Below are 24,483 nucleotides of genomic sequence, written 5' to 3'. Positions count from 1 at the left end.
AAATGTTCATTAAAACAGTTTTCATGACGCTCCAAACCTAGAAACAACTTAATGTCTAGTCAAAGTAAAATGGAAAAATAATATATGATATACTAATCCAACAGATTAGTTTATAGTCATCAGTAAATGAACAAACCTCTTCTGTACATGGAGAAATATAAAAATGTTGAACAAAAGATGACAGAGTATCAGTCATAATATATGACTATATAAATTTTAAAAACAGGCAAAACTAAATTACATTGACAAACATGGTAAATACTGGGATTTTGCTTGCAAAAATCTGGAGCAACCAGAACTCTCATACATTGTTGGTGGGAACCACTTGCAAAAACGTTAGCAGTGCTATTAAAGATGAACATATACATAATTCATTACCCAGAAATTTCACTCTCAGGTACATATCCAACATAAATTCATACAGCATATTCAGCAAAATACGTACAACAGTATTCATAGCAGCACCATTTGTAAGAGCCAGAATATTGGAAACCACAGAAATGTCCATGAACGATAGAATAGGTAAATAAAATTGTGACATATTCACACAATGGAATAGTGTAAACAGTGAAAATGAATCATCTACAACTATACTTGATAATATGAATGAATCTCACAAATATAATATTGAACAAAAGAAACCAGATACCAAAGGGAAATATAGTATGATTCCATCTAAATAAAGTTTAAAAACAGACAAAATTAATCCATGGTATCAGAGTAATTATTACCTTTGGTGGGAGATAGTATCCCTCATGAAAGGAGTTTCCGGGATTCTGTAATTTTCTGTTTCTAAACCTGAATACTGGGCCCATGGGTGTGTTCAGTTGGTGAAAATGCATTAAGCTGTACATTTATATGTGTACTTTCTATATGCATATTTTACTTCGATACAATATATAAAAAGTAAATGCTGTTGTTTAAGAATGCATGCTTAATAAAACTATAAAAAGAAGAAAGGAAATGACTAGCAAAATCAAGTTAATAATTACCACTGGGAGGAGTGAATGGCTGAAATCCAGAAGGGGCAAAGGCTAAGGGCACTAGCTGTGATCCAGAGAGGCAAAGTCTTCTGGAGGTGCTATCAATGTTCTAATTTTTTTAGTTGTGATTATTGTAATACTTGCCTTATATTAACTGTATGGTTTTGTTTTAATTACAATTCTGTATATGCTAAATTTCAAATTGAAAAAATGAAAAGTTAGCCAAAAACAAACCGAGAATACAGGGTGGGACAAAAGTAAGTTTACAGTTGTTCATATGGAAAATAATACAATAATTAATAAACAATAATGCAAGAATAAATGCTGTGTTCCCCTCCCTCCATATGTAATCTGGAAATGATTATTAATGTGAAAAGTAAGTTTTTAAAAAGCTATACACAAAAAAATAAATATACAAAAATAATCTGGATGAATAATGATCTTTCTGAAGTTTTTCAAAATTAGTATATATTGCTTGTACATAGGTGAAACATAAGACTTAAAAACGTATGCCTACTTAAGAAACTTTTTAAGCATAAAATCTTTTATTGATCAATTTTTCATGTTTATTCTATCCTAGAAACATTATGCTTATCTTTTTTCCCCTACTGCTTTTATTTCTAATTTATAGGACTAATTATTTAGAAACCTCATCTTTTGAACTTATTTCATTTTATATTACACTTCCCACAGGTGTTTGATGTAAATGGAGTTGATGTTACTCCTCGGCCTCTTTACCGTCCAGATCCACTTACTGGTACAGCAAAGCCAAATAAACTATTGACATCACAGGAAGGATCATTTGCATCAGAATATGTAACTTCCCACAGCCTTTATCAAAATACACTAAATCCTAGTATGTTAGGGCAGTTTACAAGGTAGAGTATACTATTTTATATATTTTTTTATATCATATATACTGTTTTTCCATTAAGTTGCATATATGTAACTTAGATGCCCATTGTCTCCAGTCTCCCGGCTCCGCTCTGTCATGCTAATGTGCCATCCTTATGCTCTTCTCATAATTAATTTTAATTAGATGTAGAACTTTGCATGGCTTAAGTTCCCCTGCTCTCACACCAAAACATTTGTGAAAAAATATATAAATTTTACTGTATTTCCTGAAAAACCAAAAGAGGGGGCCATATTACATGCCCACAGACATATTTATTCAGTTTCTTTTATGCTGCAATTTCTGGGAAAGAGTGGCTTTCCCCCACCCCCATTTTCCCATGCAAATCCCTGTTCTCTCAGGGTTTGGTTTCTCCTATTTTATAATTTTCCTTTTTGTAAATGAAATGTTATGCATCTATTACATATATACTAATGTACTTGAAATTTGTTTTTGTACTTGAAATTTTATGAATGCTTATAGTAGAGAAGTTCAGAGTCTTTGCAATAATAAAACAGTATACATCCTAAAACAATGTAAAGATTATGGCGAAATATTTGAGTGTGTAATTTTCAATCTGACAAAAGTTCCAGATATTAACTAAGCATGAGATTTAGGGGGGGGGAATGCTGCTCTAGAGTATCCATGGGAGTGCTAAGCAAAACAATGGATATTCCGGTAAACTTAACCCACCCTCAGGGAGTGCAGTTGGGACCATAAATAGAAAGGAAGAAAGCACTTGATATCATGGAGTAATTTTAAGTTCATATATTTGAGGAAATTATTTTGGGATTCTTTAGTATTGATTTTCCATTGAGTACACAGATTTTCTTTTAAGTAAATCTAGGGAGGATCCTTATCAAATTGAGTAAGTCACAGTTAAGATGAGATTTGAATGATGAGCAGCAACCTGGTGACACATGAAAGGAAGGGTGTTCTAGGCTGAAGTCTTGAAGGAGGAAAGCTCTACAAGATTGAGGAACTTAAAGAAAAGAAAGAAGAGGGGAAGTAAAGAGTGATACTGAAGGTGGGGTCTAGGTAGGTAGGCTATACTTTTGGGTCTTTACCCTAAATATATTGGGAATCCATTGAAGGACTTCAGGCATAGTTTTGACATGTCTCATCTCTAAAATATATTTAAAATGACTTCTTAAAGAATATTAAAAATCACCTTGATGTTTGAAGAACTAATTTTTATCAATTTTGCTTATGTATAATTGATTTCTCAATCTGATTTTTTCATTTGTATATTTAATTATCCATATTGACATCTAAATAAACGAATAATGTTGTTATTATTAAAGATCAGTTTTAGGAAGCAGTACAGTTTCTAAGTCAAGTCTATCAACTAGTGAATCAACAGCAGAAGAAATAGAAGAACAACCCTATAAACGGGAAGGACTGACAAGTTTTACAGGTAATGAAAATACAGCTGTTTATCAGTAGCAGACCATTATATTTCTTTAGCAGATATGCTCATTATTTGTTAGATACTTAAGATAAAAGAACTGTGGTAATGATTCCCAAATGCTGGTGTGTACAGTAGCCACATGAATATTACCAGAGTAATAACTACCCATATGTTTCTAGAAGTTCCCAAGGTGACTGTTCCTATATCACCAGCTTGAGGAATCACAGACCATGTTTTTTTGTTTGTTTGTTTTTTAAAGAACTCAGCTTTTTACTCAGGAGACAAATAATCCTGATACATTGTGATCAATGCTATACTAAGACATATGCAGAATGTGATGGGAGTACTTAGAAAGGAAAGATTAACTCCTTTGAGGTAAGAAAAAGAGAAAATGTTCACAGAGAACGTCACTGACTTTTTTGAATTGGGTTTTTAAAGATAACGGTAATTTGTCAGAATGAAGGGGAGAGGCCCACTCCAAGCCAAGGAGAAACCATGAGGTAGTGCAAAGGATTTTGAAAGTGAAGATAAAACAATGATGAAATAATGGTTGGTTAGAAGCACCAGAAGAAATGAGTACCTACTTGAGGGGCATTTGCATTAAGAGCACAGTAAGGATGCTTTTCCCTCTAAGATGATAATGAAGGATTAGTGAAAATATTGATACAGTTGGAAAAGTGCTTGATGGAATCCTCTTTTTTGGTGATGGACTCACATTTTCGGTGCAATAGGCATGCATCTGACAACAAGTAACAGAATACCTAACTACCATTAGCTTAAACAAAGTCTTATTTTTCTCACATTAAAAGAAGTTAAGAGGTAGCTAACTTTTGGCCTTGGTTTTGTGACTTAATTATGCCAGACTCTGGTATGGCAGCTTCACTCTTCTCTTTCCCTAAGCCCTTTCTTCTTGCTTCATGGACTCAAAATATTCACCCCACCTCTTGGGCATTATATCCACGTAAGAGGCAGGAGAAGGAGAAAGGCCGTTGCCCCAGTCACTTCTCCCTCATCAGGAAAGAAAAGCTTCCCCAGAAGACTTTTCTTCTTGTTTATTTTTGCTTTTATCTTTTTGGCCAGAAATGTGCCACATGGTCACCCCTAGCTTCAAGAGAGTGTTGGAAAACTAAATAGTTGATGTCCCCATCTCTCTGTTGTTATATATATGGAGAGAGGCAAAGTAAGGGAGAAAGACTTAGCGAAGAATTTTAGGCAATCAACAATCTGTCCCAGGAGTGAAACTCACCCTCTCAGAGGGAGACCAAGAGGATTGGATTATTGTCATGACTATCTCCAGCCCTCTCTACAGATCTTCTTGCCACCCTCCAGTTTGTTTTTCCAAACTGTATTCAGAATGATCTGTTTAAAAACACAATCTAATCACTCTCGCCAGCTTAAAAACCCTTCCATGGATCTGCATTGTTCTTAAGATAAGGACTAAAATCTTTATAAAAATGATTTGCCTAAGACTTTCCTCTGCTTGTCTACATCAAAAACAAACAGACGTGACACAGCCTCACCCTGGAAGCCTTGAAGAATGATACAGATGTTTATGTGGTCTTGGCCAGGTGCTGGTGAAGCTAGTCTCTAAAGTGAATTACACCTAAACAATTCTACTGCCACATAGCTGATTATTTAGACTAGAGCAGTGTTTCTTAATCTTAAATGCACATTAACATCATCTGGTATACCTCTTAAAATTCCCCTAGTAAAGTCTTATTTCAGCCCTATTAAATTGGAATATCTGGGAGTGGGGGTTAGACATAAATAGTGGTGTGCTGATATGTGTAAACCTATCTCCTCTGAGGTAGGAAAAAAATAGATTTAATTTTGATTCATTCACATCACACGGCTATTGTTGTGCTGGATGTTATCATTTTTTAATTTGACAGTCTCAGGGAAAAGAGGTCAGTGCCCTTGACTAAATAGTCAGGTATTGCATGTGTTAAAAATTCTTGTGGTTCCCCAGTGTGCTGTGGCATAAGGGTTGAAAATCGCTGATATAGTTTGTTCTGGAAAATAGGTAAAGAGGAAACATTCACCAGCTCATTTTATGAGATAGCATTACCCTAATACTAAAACTAGATAAAGACATAAGAAAATTATAGACCAATAACTCTCATGGAACATAAATGCAAAAAAAAATCTTAAAAAATAATATTGGAAAACAAAATCTAGCAATTTATAAAGGAGATAGTACATCTCAACCAAATAGAGCCCATTTCAAGAATATAAGGCTGGTTCAACACTTACAATTTTTTTAATGTAATTTATCATTAAAAGACTGAATAAGAAAAACCATATGATCTATCAATAGATGCAGAAAAAGTACTTGATGAAAAAATAATATCTATTCATAATTTTTAAAAACTTTAAAAACAAGAGCTGGAAGGAACTTTCTTAAGCTAATAAAGGAAATATACAAAAACCTAAGTCAAAGGTACAAATTTCCAGTTATAAAAGGAATGAGTCATGGTGATATAATATACAGCATGGTGACTGTAGTTAATAATACTGTGTTGCATATTTGAAAGTAGCTGGGAGAGTGGAGCTAAAATCTGTAACTGTATGGTGATGAATATTAACTGGACTTACTGTGGTGATTATTTTGCAGTATATGCAAATATTGAATCATTACATTATACACCTGAAACTAATATAACGTTATGTCAGTTGTATCTCAAAAAAGACCCTAGGGCACATATTTAATGATGAGAGGCTGAGTGTTTCCCCACTGAGATCCAGAATAAGGGAAGGATGTCTTCTCTCACAAGTCCTATTCAACATTGTATTGGAAGTCCTCCATAGTTTAACAAGACAAGAAAAATAAAATTTATATACATTGGAAAGGAAAAAATACAACTGTATACTTGCAGATGACATGATTGTCTATGTAGAAAATGCTAAAGAGTCTACAAAAAATAAAAATTCCTGGCACCAATAAGCTTATATCCTGCAATGTTGCAGGATAATATATAAAAGCAAATTACTTTTCTGTATACCATCAATGAACAACTTGAACTTGAAATTTTCAAAAACAATACCATTTATAGTAGAGCAGAATAAAAGAGGTATAAACCCAACAAAATATGGACCAAATCTGTATGCAAAACCTGCAAAAGAGGGAAGAAAGGAATTAAAAAGATCTAAATAAATTGAGAGGTATTCTCTATTTGTGCATTGGAGTTTGATATTGTTTAGATGTCAGTTCTTCATCATTTGATGTATAGATTCAATACAATCTCTATCGAAATCCCAGCAAGATTTTTTACATATATCAACTAACTGATTCTATAACTTCTATAGACATAAAGGCAAAGCACCTAGAATAGCCAACACAACCCTGAAAAAAAAGGGACAAATTTGAAGGATTCAAGTTACCTAAGTTCAAGAGTAAGTGTAAAGCTACCATCATCAAGACAGCATACTGGTAAAACAGTAAACACTGATCAACGAAACAGAATAGAGAGCCCAAAAATAGACCCACAGTAGTATAATCAACTGATCTTTGGCAAAGGCACAAAGGCACTTCAATAGAGGAAGGCTTATCTTTTCAATGACTGTGATGGAACAATTGTAGGTCAAAATGCAAAAAAAATAAAAGAACATAAACACTGACCTTACACCTTACGCAAAAATTAACTCTAAATAAATCATAAACCTAAATGTAAAATGAAAAGTATAAAATTTCTAGAAGAAAATATCAAAATATTCTGTGATTTTTAGATTGGTGATGAGATTTTAGATATTATACCAGTAGCATAATCCATGCAAGAAAAAAGTTGATTGGTTGGGCTTTATTAAAATTAAAATTTTTTACTGTGTAAAAGGCAGTGTTAAGTGGATGAAAATGCAAGCCACATACTGGGAGAAAATATTAGAAAATTACATATATGATAACTTGTATAAAAATAAAAAAAGAGTAGAACAAAGATTTTACAAAAAAATATATGTATGGCAGATAAGCATATGTAAAGATACTCAGCTTTATTTGTAGTTAGGGAATTGCAAATTAAACAATAAGATATCACTACACACCCATTAAAATGACTAAAATCAAAAAAACTGACAATACCAATTGCTAGCAAGGATAAGAAGCAATAGGAACTCTAAGTCATTACTGATGGGAATGCAAATGGCACAACAAATTTGAAAGACAATTTGGCGGTTTCTTATAAAGCTAAATATAGTATTACCATATAATCCAGTTCCACTCCTAAGGATTCAACTGATTTGAAAACATATCCACATGAAAATCTGCACTCCAATGTTTCTAGCCCCTTAATCATAATCACAAAATATTGGAATCAATCAAGATGTCCTTTAATAGGCGAATGGATAAATGAACAATAGTACATGTATACAATGGAATATTCAGCAATTAAAATAAATGAGCTATAAATCTGCACAACAGTATGGATGAATCTTAAATACTTATTGCTAAGTCAAGTAAGCCAGTCTGAAAAGTCTCGTGTGTAGCATTGCATAATTCCATGTATATGATATTCTGGAAAATGCAAAAGTAAAGAAACAGAAAATACATCACTGGTTGCCAGGGGCTTGGAGAGGGCAGGGGGTTGAATAGGTGAAACAGTGGATTTTTCAGGAGGGTGAAACTATTCTGTATGATATTGTAGTGGTGGATACGTAAAAGTATACATTTATAAATTCTAGAATCTTACAGCACAAAAGTGAACTTTAATATATCTACATTAAGAAATGAAGAAGCTAAAGGACCTTTGAATGGAATACAAACTGTGACATCAGAATATAACTTACAAATGTATGACATCACCTCACTGAAAGAGTGGTGGTGGTTGAGGGGGGAAGGTGTAGACCTAAATGATATTGATATTGAGTAGATTGTGTAAGATTTAAAACATGGAACTGCACATAAAACAGTGTACTCTAGTTGATAAAGTCATTTTTCAAGGGAGTATAGGTAAACAATTCTGAACCGTTGTACACGTATACTAGGTTTGAACATGTAAACAAATGGAAGGCAGATGGCGGGAAGCAGATTTTACACTGTTGTTGGAATGGAAGATGACCATAAAACAAAGGGAGGTTAGAATTATACATGTGGCACTAGATGAGAATCAGAAACATTAATATGAACTCATGTTTAGCTTAATATAGATACAGATTAATATATGTATATTGATATAGATGTATGCATGGGTTAGTATAAAAGGAAATATTTCCTAGTTCTGTCTGCTAGGAACAGTGTCTGAAGAGCCTAGAAACAATGATATCCCAGTAGCAATAGCTACCCAGTACCCAGATCTTGGTTTCTAATACCATTCTCTAATAAAAGGAAACAGGAATCTTTGGAGAATTGATGCATTCTAGGTTTGTGGCAGGGATCAGAAAGTAAACAAATGCTAAGAAAGAAAACTACAATAAAAATAAACAAACAAAAAATGGTAGAGGTAGTGAAAGGGACACAGCAGCCGACAGAAAGAGCTTCCAATGGTCAAAGGTGAAAAATTTCAACAACAAAATAAATAGTGTAATATTAGATTATATTCCAAAGTATAAAGCAAATACTCATGGGTCCATACTGATGTAAGTAAATGATTGAACAAGTAAATAGATGGGGGGAATAGAAAAATCTGTACAAAAGAATTCCAAATAATTAACATAGATATTCCTCCCTCAACAAGGCAGAGCTTAACTCTCCATCCTGTTTAAGTGTGGGTTTTGCATATTGATTGCCTTCCAAAGAGTACTGGATACAGAGAAGAGTAATTTGACAGCAGAGAAACCTGACACACTACCTCAGTTCAGGGTTAACATGATCAATGGTAAGACATGTTGATAGCATGTACCCTTGATATAAGATGAGAATGACACATTACCTCTGTAATCTTCCTACCAGAAATCCATAACCCCTCCCCACCATCAGGCAAACCCAAATCGAAGGACATTCTACTAAATACATGACCAGTACTCCTCAAAGCTCAAGGTCATCAAAAATGAGAGAAGTTTAAGAAACTGTCACAGTCTAGAGAAGCCTAAGGACATAAGATGACTAAATGTAATGCATATTGGATGAGATCCTGGAAAAGAAAAAGGAAATTAGTTAAAAACTAAGAAAATTGTGATAAAGTATGGCTTTTGATAATAATGTATCAATATTGGTATCAATATTGACTTATTAGTTTTAATAATTGTTAACAATAGGAAAAACTGGGTGAAGGGAAACAGGAAGGAACTCTTTATAATAGTTTTTCAAATTTTCTGTATATGTAAAATGATTCTAAAATCAAATGTTTATTAAATGTTTAAAAAATGTCTAGCTGTGAGTCCCAGCAATCTTTAATATGCTCTTCAGGTGATTCTGATGCATGCTAAAGTTTAGAACCATTGCTTTATTTATAATCAAAAGGAAGCTTACGATTAGAAAAGCTTGTGATTTTATTGCAAGGTAGGGACCAAACAGCACCTTACACACAGATTGTCTCTGAATGATCTCATTGAATAAATGAATAAGTAATAGCTATCTACCTTTTACATAAACTCATAGAGTATCTTGATTTGCTGCATATAGTCCATTTGTAGGGAGAGAAGAATAAAATGCTTTTGCGACTCAATTGTATTGTTATTGTATCACACCAATTCTAGCCTAAGTAGGAACCAAGGAAGGCTTCACAGATTCCTGTCTATTGGGGTCTCCAAAGGTAGTCAAATAATAGCAACCCTTTTTAATTGAAAAATATAGTAAGGGTAGCTGTGATAGATTGGAGACAAAATATGACATTATGGATAAAGTCCTGCTCTTGAACTCCCAAATTTGACAGACCTACCCACCCATTCACTAAAGAATCTAGACCACCTCAGGCCCACCCCAACCCTCGTAAGGTATATCATTTGTAAAGGTATGGAGAGGAGCCAAGGTTGTCATACTAGAGCTCCCTTCCAGAAGAACTGTCAGGAATGGAGAAGTGTTCTCTCCATTACTGGGAGTAAATAGGAGCAGGCAAGGCAAATTGATAAATGTGGGATACTTTTCCAGGTGGAGAGGGATAAGTAGTCAAGATCTAATTGTGTTAGGGGATCTGACCCACGAAATAGATTCTATAGGTTATATGGGGGAGTTTCAGACAATTTTTCAATATATACCAAATTTAAACAACATTCAGACAATGGTTGATAGATCCAGGCAAAAATCCTTTTTGCCAACCTAGGGCTTTGTCTGTGAATGGTAGTTCCTCTGCCATTAGAAGATTGACTAGACTATTAATTTCCTGGAATTAGTGGAATTAATAACTTGTGGATTTTTTTAGATTATAAGAAGTGTTTTTCTCAGGCTCTGGGCCTTCTTAAGAGGAGACTGAGCCTTAGTCTCTGGAAAGTACACCCTTAAATTCTGTTTTTCTAAAGCTATTCAAGCTTAACCCTTCCCAAAGACTCATGGATTCCTTCTTCACATCCTGTTTTTAACAGAAAGCATTGCACTCTGCCTGACCTATATACCTTGTCATGGCTCTTTATTACCCAAGTCCAACTTCCCCAGTCCTGAATGAAATTTTTTTAAAGAACTTGAACCTCTGGTTTGCCTAAAGGCTTGAGGCTAACCCTTTTCCCTGTATTACTTACATGGATATTGAGCCTATTTTGATCCTATATTTAAGCAGAACTTTCATTGGAGAGTCTTTAGCTCCTGGTAAAGATGATTAGAGGTGTGGGCTGTAATCTAAATCGAAAGACAACTGATAAGAAGGCCAAACAACAAAAGGTTGTTGTAGAGATAGACTAGAAGTTAGCTTAGGCTCAAAGAAGGGTTGTATACTATTGTCCCAAAATACACTTGCCCATATTCTTGAGTAGTATCAACAGTCATTCACCCCATTCTCCGTTAATATTATGGGAGATGTAATGGAATGCTTTTGGAGCTATGACTAAAAGTATGAGACGGGTATGCTTATTGTATTAGAAACAGAGACTGTTTATGGGCTGTAAGATTCAGTTTGGCTTCAGAGGAATTGGACAGACTACATCTCTCAACATGTCCTGATTCTTGACCATATAAAGCCACCTCTAATGTATGACCTATCACAATAACTTATGAAATGAAATTTTAAAATAGCAATCAGTAAATGATTTGTATTGTGCATTTTAGATTTACCAGTTAAGAAGAAAACAGATGGAAAACCTGTAATAGAAGACTTAAAGAAGACTGTAGAGATACTACTCACAGAGACAGAAACAATGACATTTTTTAACCTACCAACAGTCATGATTTCTACAGAAGCTGAAGAAGCTGACAAAGTGCTGTATGTATGGTTCAACTGTTTACATTGCTTCTGTAATTTGAGTGCTAAGATGGAATTTCTTATTCTTGTTTCTATCCTTGGGGGTACCTGGATAAATACTGTGGTGTATGTGCCTGGTGAAACTATTTGTTACTCTATGTGCCCTGTGAAATTATACTTAAAATGTTTATGCTGTATGTACTTTTTTTCTAAAGGAGGAACCCATGACTTTACCATATTCTTTTAAAAGTAGAGGAACTTCTAAGTTAAATCATAAAAGAAATAAAGGAAGCTTCTAAGCCTCAATATAGGTTTTAATGATTTTTATGCATATATAAATTATTTTCAATTTAAAAAAGAAAGGACTGACATTTTTATATTCAGAACTTAAGGGAATATATGTTATGGGAAAATAATTGACTTTATTATATTAGAGATTTTCCATTTCTCTTTATTAATGACTATAAATAGATTACTAGTTTTTGCCTTATGTATTTTGAACCTCTGTTGTTAGGCACATACATATTAAGTAAGGATTGTTGTTTTTGAAGAATTGACCCCTTTATCACTATGTAACACCACTGTCTATCTCTGATGATTTTCCTTGCTCTGAAGTCCGCTGTTTGAAATTGATATAGTTACTACAAATAAATTATTAATGTAGTTATTCAAATTATTTAGCTTCAAATATAATTTGAATATGATGAGTAGTGATAAAAAAATCCACTAAAATATTTTTTAGGGCATTATTCTTATCCAAATATAAAATATTATAGAATTATTTGCACTATAAAATATAGTACAATTAGATCTTGAATAACGTACTTTTAGAAGTTCACATGACATTCCTGGCTGGGGTGGCTCAGTGGATAGAATGTTGGCCCACACACTGAAGGGTCATGGGATCGAATCCTGGTCAAGAGCATATACCTGGGTTGCAGGTTCGATCCCTGGCTTCAGTTCCTGCGGCTGGTCAGGTTGTGGGAGGCAATCAATCTATGTCTCTCTTTTTTTCTCTCTCTCTCCCCCTCCCTCCCTCCATTCCACTCTCTCTAAAAATCAATGGAAAAAATATCCTCGGGTGAAGATTAACAAAAAATAAATAAGTAAAATAAATAAATAAGTTTATATGACATAAACGAAAGCTACTAGGACCAAAAAAAGGGAAGGGAAAAATAACACAGAGATAAATAAGTGATCTGAAATCAGAAAGCGAGAGATGCTAGAAACAAATGTTATATTAGCTCATGGATCTAGAGTCCACCAGTAAGTCTTGGGTCCCCAACAAATTGAGAAAGCTAAAAGCGATTATTTTATTAAGCCCAGACCCTTAAGAAGATCTCAATTATCTCAAGTTGTACCAGGTCATTAGGGTCTCCTAGCTACTATTATAAGCTAGTACAAGTCTTCTCTGAAGGAAAACACCCATTTAGGCTCTTAAGATTCCCTTAGATAAGGTTTGTTAAAAGTACACTAAATTAATAAAGATTACTAGTTTCTGTTTTTTTTAAAGCCATTAAGAATGAGAGTTAAAAGATATAAGAAATGCGATATCTAGACCCTGACAACTATGGATAATGATATTACTAGATATAGAATGTAAAATATATGTAAAACATTTAAGTAAAAGCGTTAAAACATCATTAACATTAAGAAACTATCACAATGATGACTTATATTTGGAAAAACATCTAAAAAGTACTTTAAAGTATGTTTACATGATTGTTGAAATCAGAAAGTAAACACTGACTTAATTCTTGTAATTAAAAAGTAAGTATTACTCCGTTGTATGCTCTTGCCTCCTTTGTCAAATATTAACTGACCATAATGGTGTGGGTCTATTTCTGGGTTTCTGTTCTGTTCCATTGATCTATATGTCTGTTGTTGTACCAATACGAGGCTGTTCTGATTACAATGGCTTTGTAGTATAGTTTGATATCCAGTAAAGTGATCTCTCCAACTCTGTTCTTTTTTTTTTTTTTTTAATATATCTTTATTGATTTCAGAGAGGGGAAAAGAGAGGAAGAGAGAGAGAGATAGAAACATCAATGATGAGAGAGCCATTGATCAAGCCCACAACCCGGGCATGTGCCCTGACTGGGAATCAAACCCCAATTGCCTGGATCCTAGGTCGACGCTCAACTGCTGAGCCACGCCCAGCCGGGCCTACTCTGTTCTTTCTCAAGATTGCTGCGGCTATTTGGGGTCCTTTTTGGTTCCATATGCATTTTTGGAATATTTGTTCTAGCTCTGTGAAATATGCCATTGGTATTTTAATAGGACTTGCATTGAATCTATAGATTGCTTTGGGTAGTATGGACATTTTAATGATATTCTTCCAATTCATGAACATGGTATATACTTCCACTTGTTTATATCTTCCTCTATTTCTTTTTTCATTGTCCTGTAGTTTTCCAAATACAGGTCTTTTACATTCTTGGTTAAGTTTATTCCAAGGTATCTTATTTTTTTGTTCCAACAGTAAGTGGTATTGTTTTTTTTAGTTTCTCTTTCTGAGAGTTCATTGTTGGTGTATTAAAATGCTGTCACTTTTCGGATGTTAATTTTGTATCCATCTACCTTGCTGAATTCATTTATCAAATCTAGTAGTACTTTGGTGGAGTCTTTAGGGTTTTCTATGTACAATATTATGTCATCTGCAAATAATGACAGTTTTACTTCCTCCTTTCCAATTTGTATGCCTTTTATGTTTTCTTCCTGTCTGATGGCTATGGCAAGGATTTCCAGTACTATGTTGAGTAAGAGTGGTGAAAGCAGACAACCCTGTCTTGTTCCCACTTTTAAGGGCTTACGGCATACAGTGAAGTAAAGACAGTCTCTTCAATAAATGGTATTCGGGAAATTGGACAGGTACATGCAAAAAAAATGAAACTAGATCACCAACTTACTCCATACACAAGAATAAATTCAAAATGGATAAAAGACTTAAATATAAGTCTCAAAGCCATTAAAATCCTGGAAGAAAACATAGACAGTAAAGTCACAGACATCTCACGCAGTGGAATTTTCACCGATATATTTCCTAGGGCAAGAGAAACAAAAGAAAAAATAAACAAATGGGACTATGTCAAACTAAAAGCTTCTGAACGGCAGAAGAAATCAGCCTCAAAATACAAAGGAACCCCACGGTCTGGGAGAACATATTTGCCAAGGATGCATCTGATAAGGGGCTAATTTCCAAAGTGCACAAAGAACTCATACAACTCAACAAGAGGAAGGCAAACAATCCAATTAAAAAATGGGCAAAGGACCTGAATAGACACTTCTCCAAAGAAGACGTACAGATGGCCAAGAGACATGAGAAAATGCTCAACGTTGCTAATCATCAGAGAAATGCAAATTAAAACCACAATTAAAATTACACCTGTCAGAATGTCTACCATCAACAAATCAACAAACAACAAGTGCTGGCGAGGATGTGGAGAAAGGGGAACCCTGGTACACTGCTGGTGGGAATGCAGACTGGTGCAGTCACTATGGAAAACAGTATGGAGGTTCCTCAGAAAATTAAAAGTGAAGCTGCCTTTTGACCCATTGATCCCACTTCTAGGAATATATCCAAAGAATCCTGAAACACTAATCAGAAAAAATATATGCACCCCTATGTTCATAGCAGCTCAATTCACAATGGCTAAGATCTGGAAACAGCCCAAGTGTGCATCAGTAGATGAGTGGATAAAAAAGCTGTGGGACATTTACACCATGGAGTACTATGCAGCTGTAAAGAAGGATCTCGTACCCTTTGGGACAGTATGGATGGACCTGGAGAAATTATGCTAAGTGAAATAAGCCAGGCAGAGAAAGAAAATATCACATGATCTCACTTATATGTGGAATCTAAAGAACAGAATAAACTGATGAACAAAATAGATTCAGTGGCATGGAAGCATGAATCAGACTGATGAATCTCAGAGGGAAGATGGAGGGTGGGGTGTGGGGAGAGATTAACCAAAGAATTTATATGCATATATGCATAACCAATGGACACAGACAATAGTGTGGTGAAGACCTGGGGAGGGGAGTGGGTGTGGTGTAGAAGGGGTCAATGGGGAAAAAAAGGAACATCTGTAATATTTGGAACAAAAATAAATAAATAAATAAATAAATAAATAAATAAATAAATAAATAAATAAATAAAGTAAATATTAAATTTAAATAAGACATAATTGAATATAGATTTAATAAATTGGATCTGAATACCGTACAGACATAGATCTGGATAAATTATACAAAATAAAATTTGTATAATATAAAAAATAAGAATGGTATATAAAGTATTACAAATTTAAAAAGATATTGACAATAGAATAAATGTCTAATGTACATATCCTCAGTTCCAAAAGGGCAAAGTATAAAGAGAATGGAGGAGAGGTACTAAGCAAAGAAAGTGGTTAAGGACTTTCCCAAACTATTTAGAGACACCATTCTACAGAAAAAGAAATAAATAAAAATAAATCTACATACACACCAAAAGAACTTAGTGCATTGTATGATACTGTATTGAATATCAAATATTAAAAGATTTTAAAGCAGAAGGAAAAAAGAGAACATATCATCTACAGAGAAACAATTAAACGGACAGCATTATTAGGGATATAGGAGGTCACTTCATAATGACAGAAACTTATAATAATTCTAAACTTGCATTTTCCTAATAAAAAACCTCCAAATATATAAAGTAAAAATTGGAAACTTGATAAGTATCCTGTTAAAGTAAAATATTTAAACATACTTCTATCAATTATTGATAGGTCAACCAGATAAAAATTAGTACAGATGTAGATAATTTGAACCAAAAATATATTTTAATAGTTATACATGAACTCTACATTCCACAATTGGAGAACACACACTCTTTTCAGGCACACATGAAACATTTATAAAAATCATCCATGCACAAGGCCATGAAACACTTTCAAAAATGTCTAAGAAGTGGCCCGGCTGGGCGTGGCTCAGTGGTTGAGCGTCAACCTAGGATCCAGGCGATCGGGGTTCGATTCCCGGTCAGGGCACATGCCCGGGTCACAGGCTCAATCCCCAGTCGGGGGCGTGCAGGAGGCAGCTGATCAATGACTCTCTCATCATTGATGTTTCTGTCTCTCTCCCTCTCCTTTCCTCTCTCTAAAATCAATAAGGATATAAAAAAAAAAAAAAAATGTCTAAGAAGTGGTATACAAAATAAATTCTCTAACCACAGTGGAATGAAGATAAAAATTAATAAGTCTCAACTAAAACATAAACACATTCACATATACATTTGGAAGTTAACAAGTACATTTTCTAAATTCTTCATGAATCAAAGGAAAAGTCATAATGGAAATTTAAATACTCAGAACTAAACAATTATGAAAGTAATGCTTACAGGATGATACAAAAAATAAGTAGTACTTTGAGGGAAATTTATAGCTTTAAGTGTCCATATCAAAGTTCATAAAATCTATGTGGAGATAGTGCTAACATATTTTTGGTGGCCACTGAAAGTACTAGTGAAGTTGGGAGATATATCATAAAGAACTCCTTTGTTGTTAGTTTAATGCAATCTCTTCCTAAGGAGTTTTTTGATCTCTTACTTTTTGGTACAGTCCACATTGGGAAGATAATTTTAAGAAAATGCATAATATAGAGAGATGACATGTGTGGTAATAAATTTTTATTAATGAACTGAGTATACTTTGTTTTTTATAGCTATAGAAACAAGAATTATGAGAACCTTTGTAGAAATAGAATAGGCAATGACTTATATGTTGAAAGAATGATGCAGACTATTAATGGAGCACCGAAGAATAAAGATGTTCAATGTGACAAAATTATAAAGGAAGAGAAAGGTAATTTATGTTTTATTCTGCTTGATAAACTACCATGTTTTGATATACATTCTCTGAATCTGTCAATTAACAAGTAAATGTTAAAATATATAAAGCAACAAATAATTTGCCAAATCACAACAGTAACTGGGTACTGTGATGTACAGCTTTCAGAATTTGACAAATAAGTTAACCAGTAATAGATAGAGAATATTTGAATAACATAATTATCAATTTTGATTTTCATACAAACTATCTCACAGAACTTTATACTCTTCAAATGTTTATGAAACTTTATAAAGACTAATTGTTTATATTACAAAGACTATCATGTACAACTAATAACATTTAAAATGTGCCAGACATTATTCTAGGCCTTTTACATTATTCTAGACCTTTAACCAGTTTAATTCTCAAAACAACCCTACAAGGTAGGTACTATTATTATTCCCCCATTTTTTAGAGGAAGAAACAAGCTCACTTGCCCAAGGTCACTCAGCTATTATTGAAGACAATGATACCCCTAAACAGTCTAGCTCTAGAGCTTGTTCTCTTACTACTATCTTTTAATGTTTATAAATTAACAACCCTGAGAGCACTGCATAGCCCAAAATAGTGAAGTGTGGTCAAAGTGGTAATTAAAAGAAAGGTTATAATCTTAATGGCCTTTGTTACTCAGCAAAACTATAAGCTAGTTCTTTTAAAAGACAAACTTCTAGGCAAATGCTAAATCAAGAGAAGAACTTAATAGTGGGAAAGGTTTGTCTTAAAGACAGCTGCCTGCCTTCCCAGTATGAGACCCTGGCTCCTGGTTTGAGAGGGAGCAGAACAGACCTTTTTTTCAAGGAATTTGGTTTGACTGTTTTATCTGAAGGACTGATGTACTTGTCTGTCTCTCTGTTTGTTTGTTTTTTGCCTAACTCGTAACTCTCAAGTGGTAAGGCAGTTTTGCATATTTTATTCTCCAAAATCTTGTGGAGTTCTCCAGCAACCTGATAATACAATCCAGGTTTTCCTGCCCCAGCACTGGTTCCCACAGTGGACTCCACTCCTGAGTCTCGGCTCCAAATAAGCCATGATTTCCTGTATTTGCCTGTTAATCTCTTCACTCTTGGGGGCAGCAGTATCCTTACCTCTCTTTTAGATCCAAGACGAGTTGTTGATTTTCAGTCTGTTTAGCTTTTCACTTGTTCTTAGGACCGAATGGTGACTTCCAAGCTCCTTAATTACGGAACTGGAAATCCCAAGTCCTATCTTCTAAACCTGAGGATAGAATGCCCAGTTGAATCTGCCCAGATTCTTCTCTGTATCTAGCTTGCCTTTATCATTCTTAATGTAGTTCCTTTCCAATAGGCCTTTCTTGGTAAGTTGAGAAAACGGATTTCACTGCACAGACATGTTCTGTTTTACCTTACTCTGGAGAGCTTCAGAGAAACCATGATGAATAGAAAATATAGAGCAGCCCACTTACCCTGATCTTTATTTCACTGGACATTCAGTGTCTAGCTTGTCAGGTGCCCTCAGTGGGTTAAACTCTGTTTCGGGGGACTTATTTATGGTCTTACCCTGTATTTTCCCTATAAGTGGCTCCTCTAGACTCTCAAGGAAGCTGAAGTCAGACTATGGCCCAGACTGTTCTGATTATCTTTTCCTGGGAGTCCTCATCTACGAGTGGTAATTTTGTTCTCTCTTTCTTTTTAAGCAGAGCATTCTTTCCATCCTCACCCAAGGATTTTATTTCCATTGCTTTTCAGCGAGAGTGGGAGAAAGAGAGAGAGAGAGAGAGAGAGAGAGAGAATCACCAATGTGAGAGAGACTCATCGATTGGTTGCCTCCCGCACATGCCCCTGACCAGGGCCAGGTATCAAGTGTGCACCCGAAGTATGTGCCCTTGGCCGGAATTGAACCTATGACCCTTCAGCCCATGGGCTGACGCTATAACCACTGAGCCAAACCAGCTAGGGTAGAGCATTCTTTTTTTTTTAATTCAATATTCAAAGACAGTTTCTTTCTATGATCTTTTACTTCATGAACATGGACATTATACCCCTTCCAATTCAGCAAAATACAGTAGGTATTTATTCCGTGTATGATTTTGCTAGATATTATTAAGCTCAATAAGATAGAAATGTTATAAAATGTAAGTTAACCCTCCTACTAATTGAAAACCTTGTTAGACACCAGAAATCTTTCATTTTACGTTATGAAAAAGCTGCTAACAATGAAATAGTTGCACTTGTTAGATCCAGATCCTGTTTTTATTTTCAGGGAAAAATTCTTTATTAAATCACTGTACTTTAACTGAAAGTTTAGTAAGTTTAGCATGTAGGAATATATTGTTATGTGGTCACTGATAAAATAATTGCTATATAAGCCTTTCATTTTTATATCAGCAATGAAGTGTTGGGAGCTTTTTTCCTGAGACATTGTTATATTTGCCCGTTTGAACAAATATAAACAAAAAATTTAAAAGAGAAGTTAAAAACCATACTAGTCTACCAATTTTTTGAGAACAGTCTATCATTTCCCCAAAATGTATGATCTTTTCACATAAGCATATAGAAAATTTTTCTTGATAAAATGAATTAGATAATTAAAAAGGAAAAGCTCTGCAGAATATAACATGTTATCTGTTAACCATAGTAAAGGAACATTAAAACCTTGTTATAACATGATTGTCTGAGTCCATATCAACTCACAGACAGATGAGATTATGCTGCACCAACTTGGGATAAAGAGGAGGGAGGTGTGGGGGTCAGAAAGGATGGTGAGGATAATTTGGAGCTGTCACCAAAACAGTAAGGTATTTGGAGATGCTAAGAGTGTGATGCCTAAGGATTTTTTAAGTTGTCTTCATGATCTATTTCTTTTTAATTTTTATTCACTTCCTGCACTGGTACTTTTGTGGTTAAATAGTAGTACTTTTTTTCCTAGACTGTAGATATCTTAGATTTTGCTATGACTAGTTTATGTATAAGCTGAAATATTAGAATTTGGTCTCCAGTAATTTTTACCTTTCTGTCTCTTTAGGCATAATGTCTACTGGTTGGGATTTGTATGATTCTTATAATGCTCTGGAAGTTTCCTCCTTACCAGTAACACAATCTATAATTGATTCAAGCAGTAAAGCAAGTGTAAAACGATCTGTAGTTGATTCAAGCAGCAGAGCAAGTGTACCTCCTAAAGATCAGGACCGAAAAGGGCTAGGAAGTACTACAGAAAAAAGTAAGATTTCAGTTTTTTGAATGAGGTTTTCACATGATATTTTCAATAAATTCTCTTTTTAGCAGTTATAATATTTTCTTTCTGGTGGAACATGAAAAGTATTGAATTAGAAAGTTTCCCTTCCCCTTCTATTTTCTGGAAGAGATTGTGTAGAATTGGTGTTCATTCTTTAAATGTCTGGTAGAATTCTGCAGTAAAACTATCTGTGCCTGGGGATTTGGGGGGGGGGGGAATTTTGCAATTACAAATTCAATTTTATTAAATTTGCTGGCTTCTTGAGCTTTATATTTGGAATATATGTGACCATAAGGAAACCCAGAGAATTCACAACTGTGTCATTCCTTAGGTTCCCAGGACTCTATCTAGTTGCTCTGCCTTCTTCCAAAGACTTTTAAAGCCTTTTTATGTTTGTCACATATATTCCAGGATTTTTAGTTGTTTTTAGCAAGAGGAACAGGCAAAAATATGTCTATGCCATCTTCATGGAAGTAGGACTGACCTTTATTTGGTTTTTGTTTTTTTAAATAAGAGTGTGCTAAGTAGTGTGGTAAGCAGAATAATAGTTCCCCAAATATGTACACATCCCAATCCCTGGAATCTATAAATATCTTACTTTACATGGCAAAAAAGACTTTCCAGATGTGATTAAATAAAGATCTTCAAAGGAGGAGATTTTCTTGCATTATTCAAGTGGGCTCCATCTAATCACATGTGTACTTAAAAGTGGAGGACCTTTCCCACCTGTGGTCAGAGGGAGACGCAATGACAGAAGATCAGCAAGATGCCATGTTGCCTGACTTTTAAGATGGGGGAGGGCGTGGGTGGCCTCTAGAAGCTGGAAAAGGAAAGAAAATAAATTCTCCTCTAGAGCCTCTGGAAAGGAACATAACCCTATTGACTTCTTGGTTTAGCCCAGTGAGACCTGCAACCAGACCTCTAACCTACAGTATTCTAAGTTAATAAATTTGCATGTTTTTAACCCACTAAGTTTTTGATAATTAATTATAGCATCAATAAAAAATTAACACAGTAGTAGAATATTCCTATGAAGCAATAATCAGATCAGACATTTATCTGAAGACTGATTATCTTATTTTAATTGGAAAAAATGTACAGACATAAAAATTACCTCATGAGGTTATCATTTTTTATCTTTCAAAAGACAGTACATTTTTGAGTGGTTGAGAATTCCAAAATGAGATAATATATATATGTGTGTGTGTGTTTTATATATATATATACACACATATATGTATATTATATATATATATATATATATCTTGCATGCGCTTAGTACATAAAAGATATTCATTAAATGTATATTGAAGTTGTTGAGTACTGGAAGAAAAGAAATAGTGATAGCAAAATGTCATTTTTAAAATATTTAGAATGCATGAATCATCTAATATTACTTGGATTATTTTATCATTATGTTTGTATTTTACAGATAGTGAAGCTAGTTCTATAATGGAAATAGAAAATGTAATTCTGTCTAAAGTGCATGATGATGAAGAAAACTACTCAGATTCAATATTCAAATCTGGAAAGTTTCAGCAGGACTTATTTTTTATGGAACGAGTTCTAATGGAAAATATATTTCAGCCCAAACTTGCAGCTTATCGTCAGCTTCCTATTTTAAAAGGTATTTTCAAAACATAATCACATTTAAACAAACTCAAATAATTTTAAAAATTAAACGATGTTACTATTTCTAAATGTAATCTCGACTGGGTTATCACTTATCAGAAGATGTGTTTATATAGCTTTCAGCACTAAACATGGGAGCGAGTGACAGTAGAGTCCAGACTAGAGAACCCACAGCAAGTCCTGGTCCCTTGGATTCAAAACTCATAAGCGTCTGTGGCTTCCTTCTCCCTGCATTAAATTATTCTCTCATATTCAGACTTCCTTTTCCATTGCCATTAACACTTCCCAGGTTCTGGCTTTTATCACCTGTCCCTAATTTTATTGCAGGGTCATTCTTCCTGTTCTCCTTGCTACAAATTCCACCTCTTTGTTCTCAGAATATTTTGAAGGGTTTTAAAGATGATCTTATTCCACCTTTCAATATATGAATGAACAAAATAAAGGCTATAGAAACTTTCTAAGGTTACATAGTCTATGGCAAAGCTAGACATCCAACCAAGATCTTTTGATTCCATTCCAATTGTCTTTCCACTCTACCATCCTGACATACTGATGTATCATAAACACAGGTTTGAACATGGCATTTAACTGCCCCCAAAACCCTTCAGTACCTTCCCATTGCCTAGTATAAATTACAAACGTATCATACAAAGATACTTGCAATCTGGACACGGACTACTTTATCTCGTTGTATGACTTTGGAGACCCTAAAAGTTGTCCATATTATACTCACCTGATAATCCCTAAACAAAATCTAAACATTTCTGCTTTACTTTTAATTGGAATATGCTTGACAGTCCAAGCATATTTCAATTAAAAGTACCCACCCTTGTACCCATCCCATCTTTGCCTATTATATTCCTATCTTTCAAGTATGCATTAGGGCAGGCTGCTTCATGACATCTTTCTTGATCCTTCAAGTCAAAATCAAACTTCTGTATGCCTACATTAAAAACTTAGGTTACAAAATAGCATGTGTGACAAATGGTTGTAAACCTTTTCCTTACATACATCCAAGAATATTGAAAAACTATGTCCCCTCTCTTGTATTAGGTTGATATTTACCATTTTCATCATATATGTAAACTTTTAATTCTATATTTAAAGAGCTATAAGGTTGAAATTTACTTTGTACTGTGCATTTTGACATTTTAAAAGCAAAACTGTTGATAGATTACTTCTTTAAATGTATCTAAGAAATTAAATATTGTAGAAAGTATTTTAATGAGATAAGATTTACACACAATAAAATAGAGATATTTTAACTGTATCGTTTGATATATTTTGAAAGTATATAAGATTGTGTAACTAATACTCTAATAGAAGTAGAGAATATATCCATCAATCCCCAAAATTCCCTTGTGCTGTTTTTTAGTTACACCTTACCATAAAAAGCATTCACCTGATTTCTCTCACCATCGATTAGCTGTTTTGGTATATCATATAAGTGGGTTCATATAGTAGTATTCTTTGGTGTCTGGTTTCTTTCACTCAACATAATGATTTTGCGATGCATATATAAGTAGTTCATTTTCCCCCCAAGTACTGTTTCATTTAATGAATGTACCGTAAAGATTTGTATATTGATTCATCTGTTAATGGATACCTGGGCTATCTGCAGTTTTAGACTATTATGGATAAAGCTGCTATGGTCATTGTTATGTGTCTTTTTGTGGACATAAGTTTTAATTTCTCTTGGGTAAATACCTAGAGATGGAATTATTGAGTCATTGTGTAGATGTATGTTTAACTTCTTTCGAAACTGAAAAATACCTTTCCAAAGTACTTGTACCATCTTACAATCCTACAAGCAAAATACAAGAGTAGCAGTTGCTCCATACTCTCGGTAACACCTGATGTTGGCAATCTTTTTAATGTCCTAAAGACTAATCACATTGAGTACTTTTCAGGTGCTTTTTCCCCAAGTACTTAATCCCTGTGTTTAAATCTCACTTGGTTATGTTGTATTGTCCTTTTTCTATATTGGCAAATTCAATTTTTTAATATTCTGTTAAGAATTTTCCAATTGAGTTTATGCAGCATATTTTTCTGTAATTTTTTGTTCTTGTAAAGACCATGATGAGTTTTTGTATCAGTTTTATGATAGATATATAAAATGAGTTTTGGAAGCCTTCTCTCATTTTCTTTTTTTTAAAAAAAAAGAAGTGTATTATTTCTTCTTTAATTGTTTGATAAAATTTACCAATGAACCCATCTGGAACTGAATTTTCTTTATAAGAAG

At 34.1% G+C, this 24,483-nt stretch overlaps 1 protein-coding gene across 2 annotated transcripts in view; it reads left to right on the top strand.

Annotated features, from left to right (window-relative positions):
- The window catches only part of DNAI4 (dynein axonemal intermediate chain 4), a 63,431-nt gene that overhangs the window by 11,806 nt on the left and 27,142 nt on the right, over positions 1-24,483 (top strand). For both annotated transcript variants that reach the window (XM_081144701.1, XM_081144702.1), the window contains exons 3-8: positions 1,677-1,861; positions 3,180-3,292; positions 11,412-11,565; positions 17,251-17,390; positions 20,400-20,594; positions 22,042-22,236. In XM_081144701.1, the coding sequence (XP_081000827.1) occupies positions 1,677-1,861; positions 3,180-3,292; positions 11,412-11,565; positions 17,251-17,390; positions 20,400-20,594; positions 22,042-22,236 (982 nt within the window). The remainder of the gene's footprint in view (positions 1-1,676; positions 1,862-3,179; positions 3,293-11,411; positions 11,566-17,250; positions 17,391-20,399; positions 20,595-22,041; positions 22,237-24,483) is intronic.

This window comes from Miniopterus schreibersii (genome assembly GCF_964146895.1).
Source record: "Miniopterus schreibersii genome assembly, chromosome: 8".
NCBI lineage: Eukaryota > Metazoa > Chordata > Mammalia > Chiroptera > Miniopteridae > Miniopterus > Miniopterus schreibersii.
The sequence above is the reverse complement of the archived record's forward strand: the minus strand, read 5'-3'. Positions and strand labels throughout refer to the sequence as shown.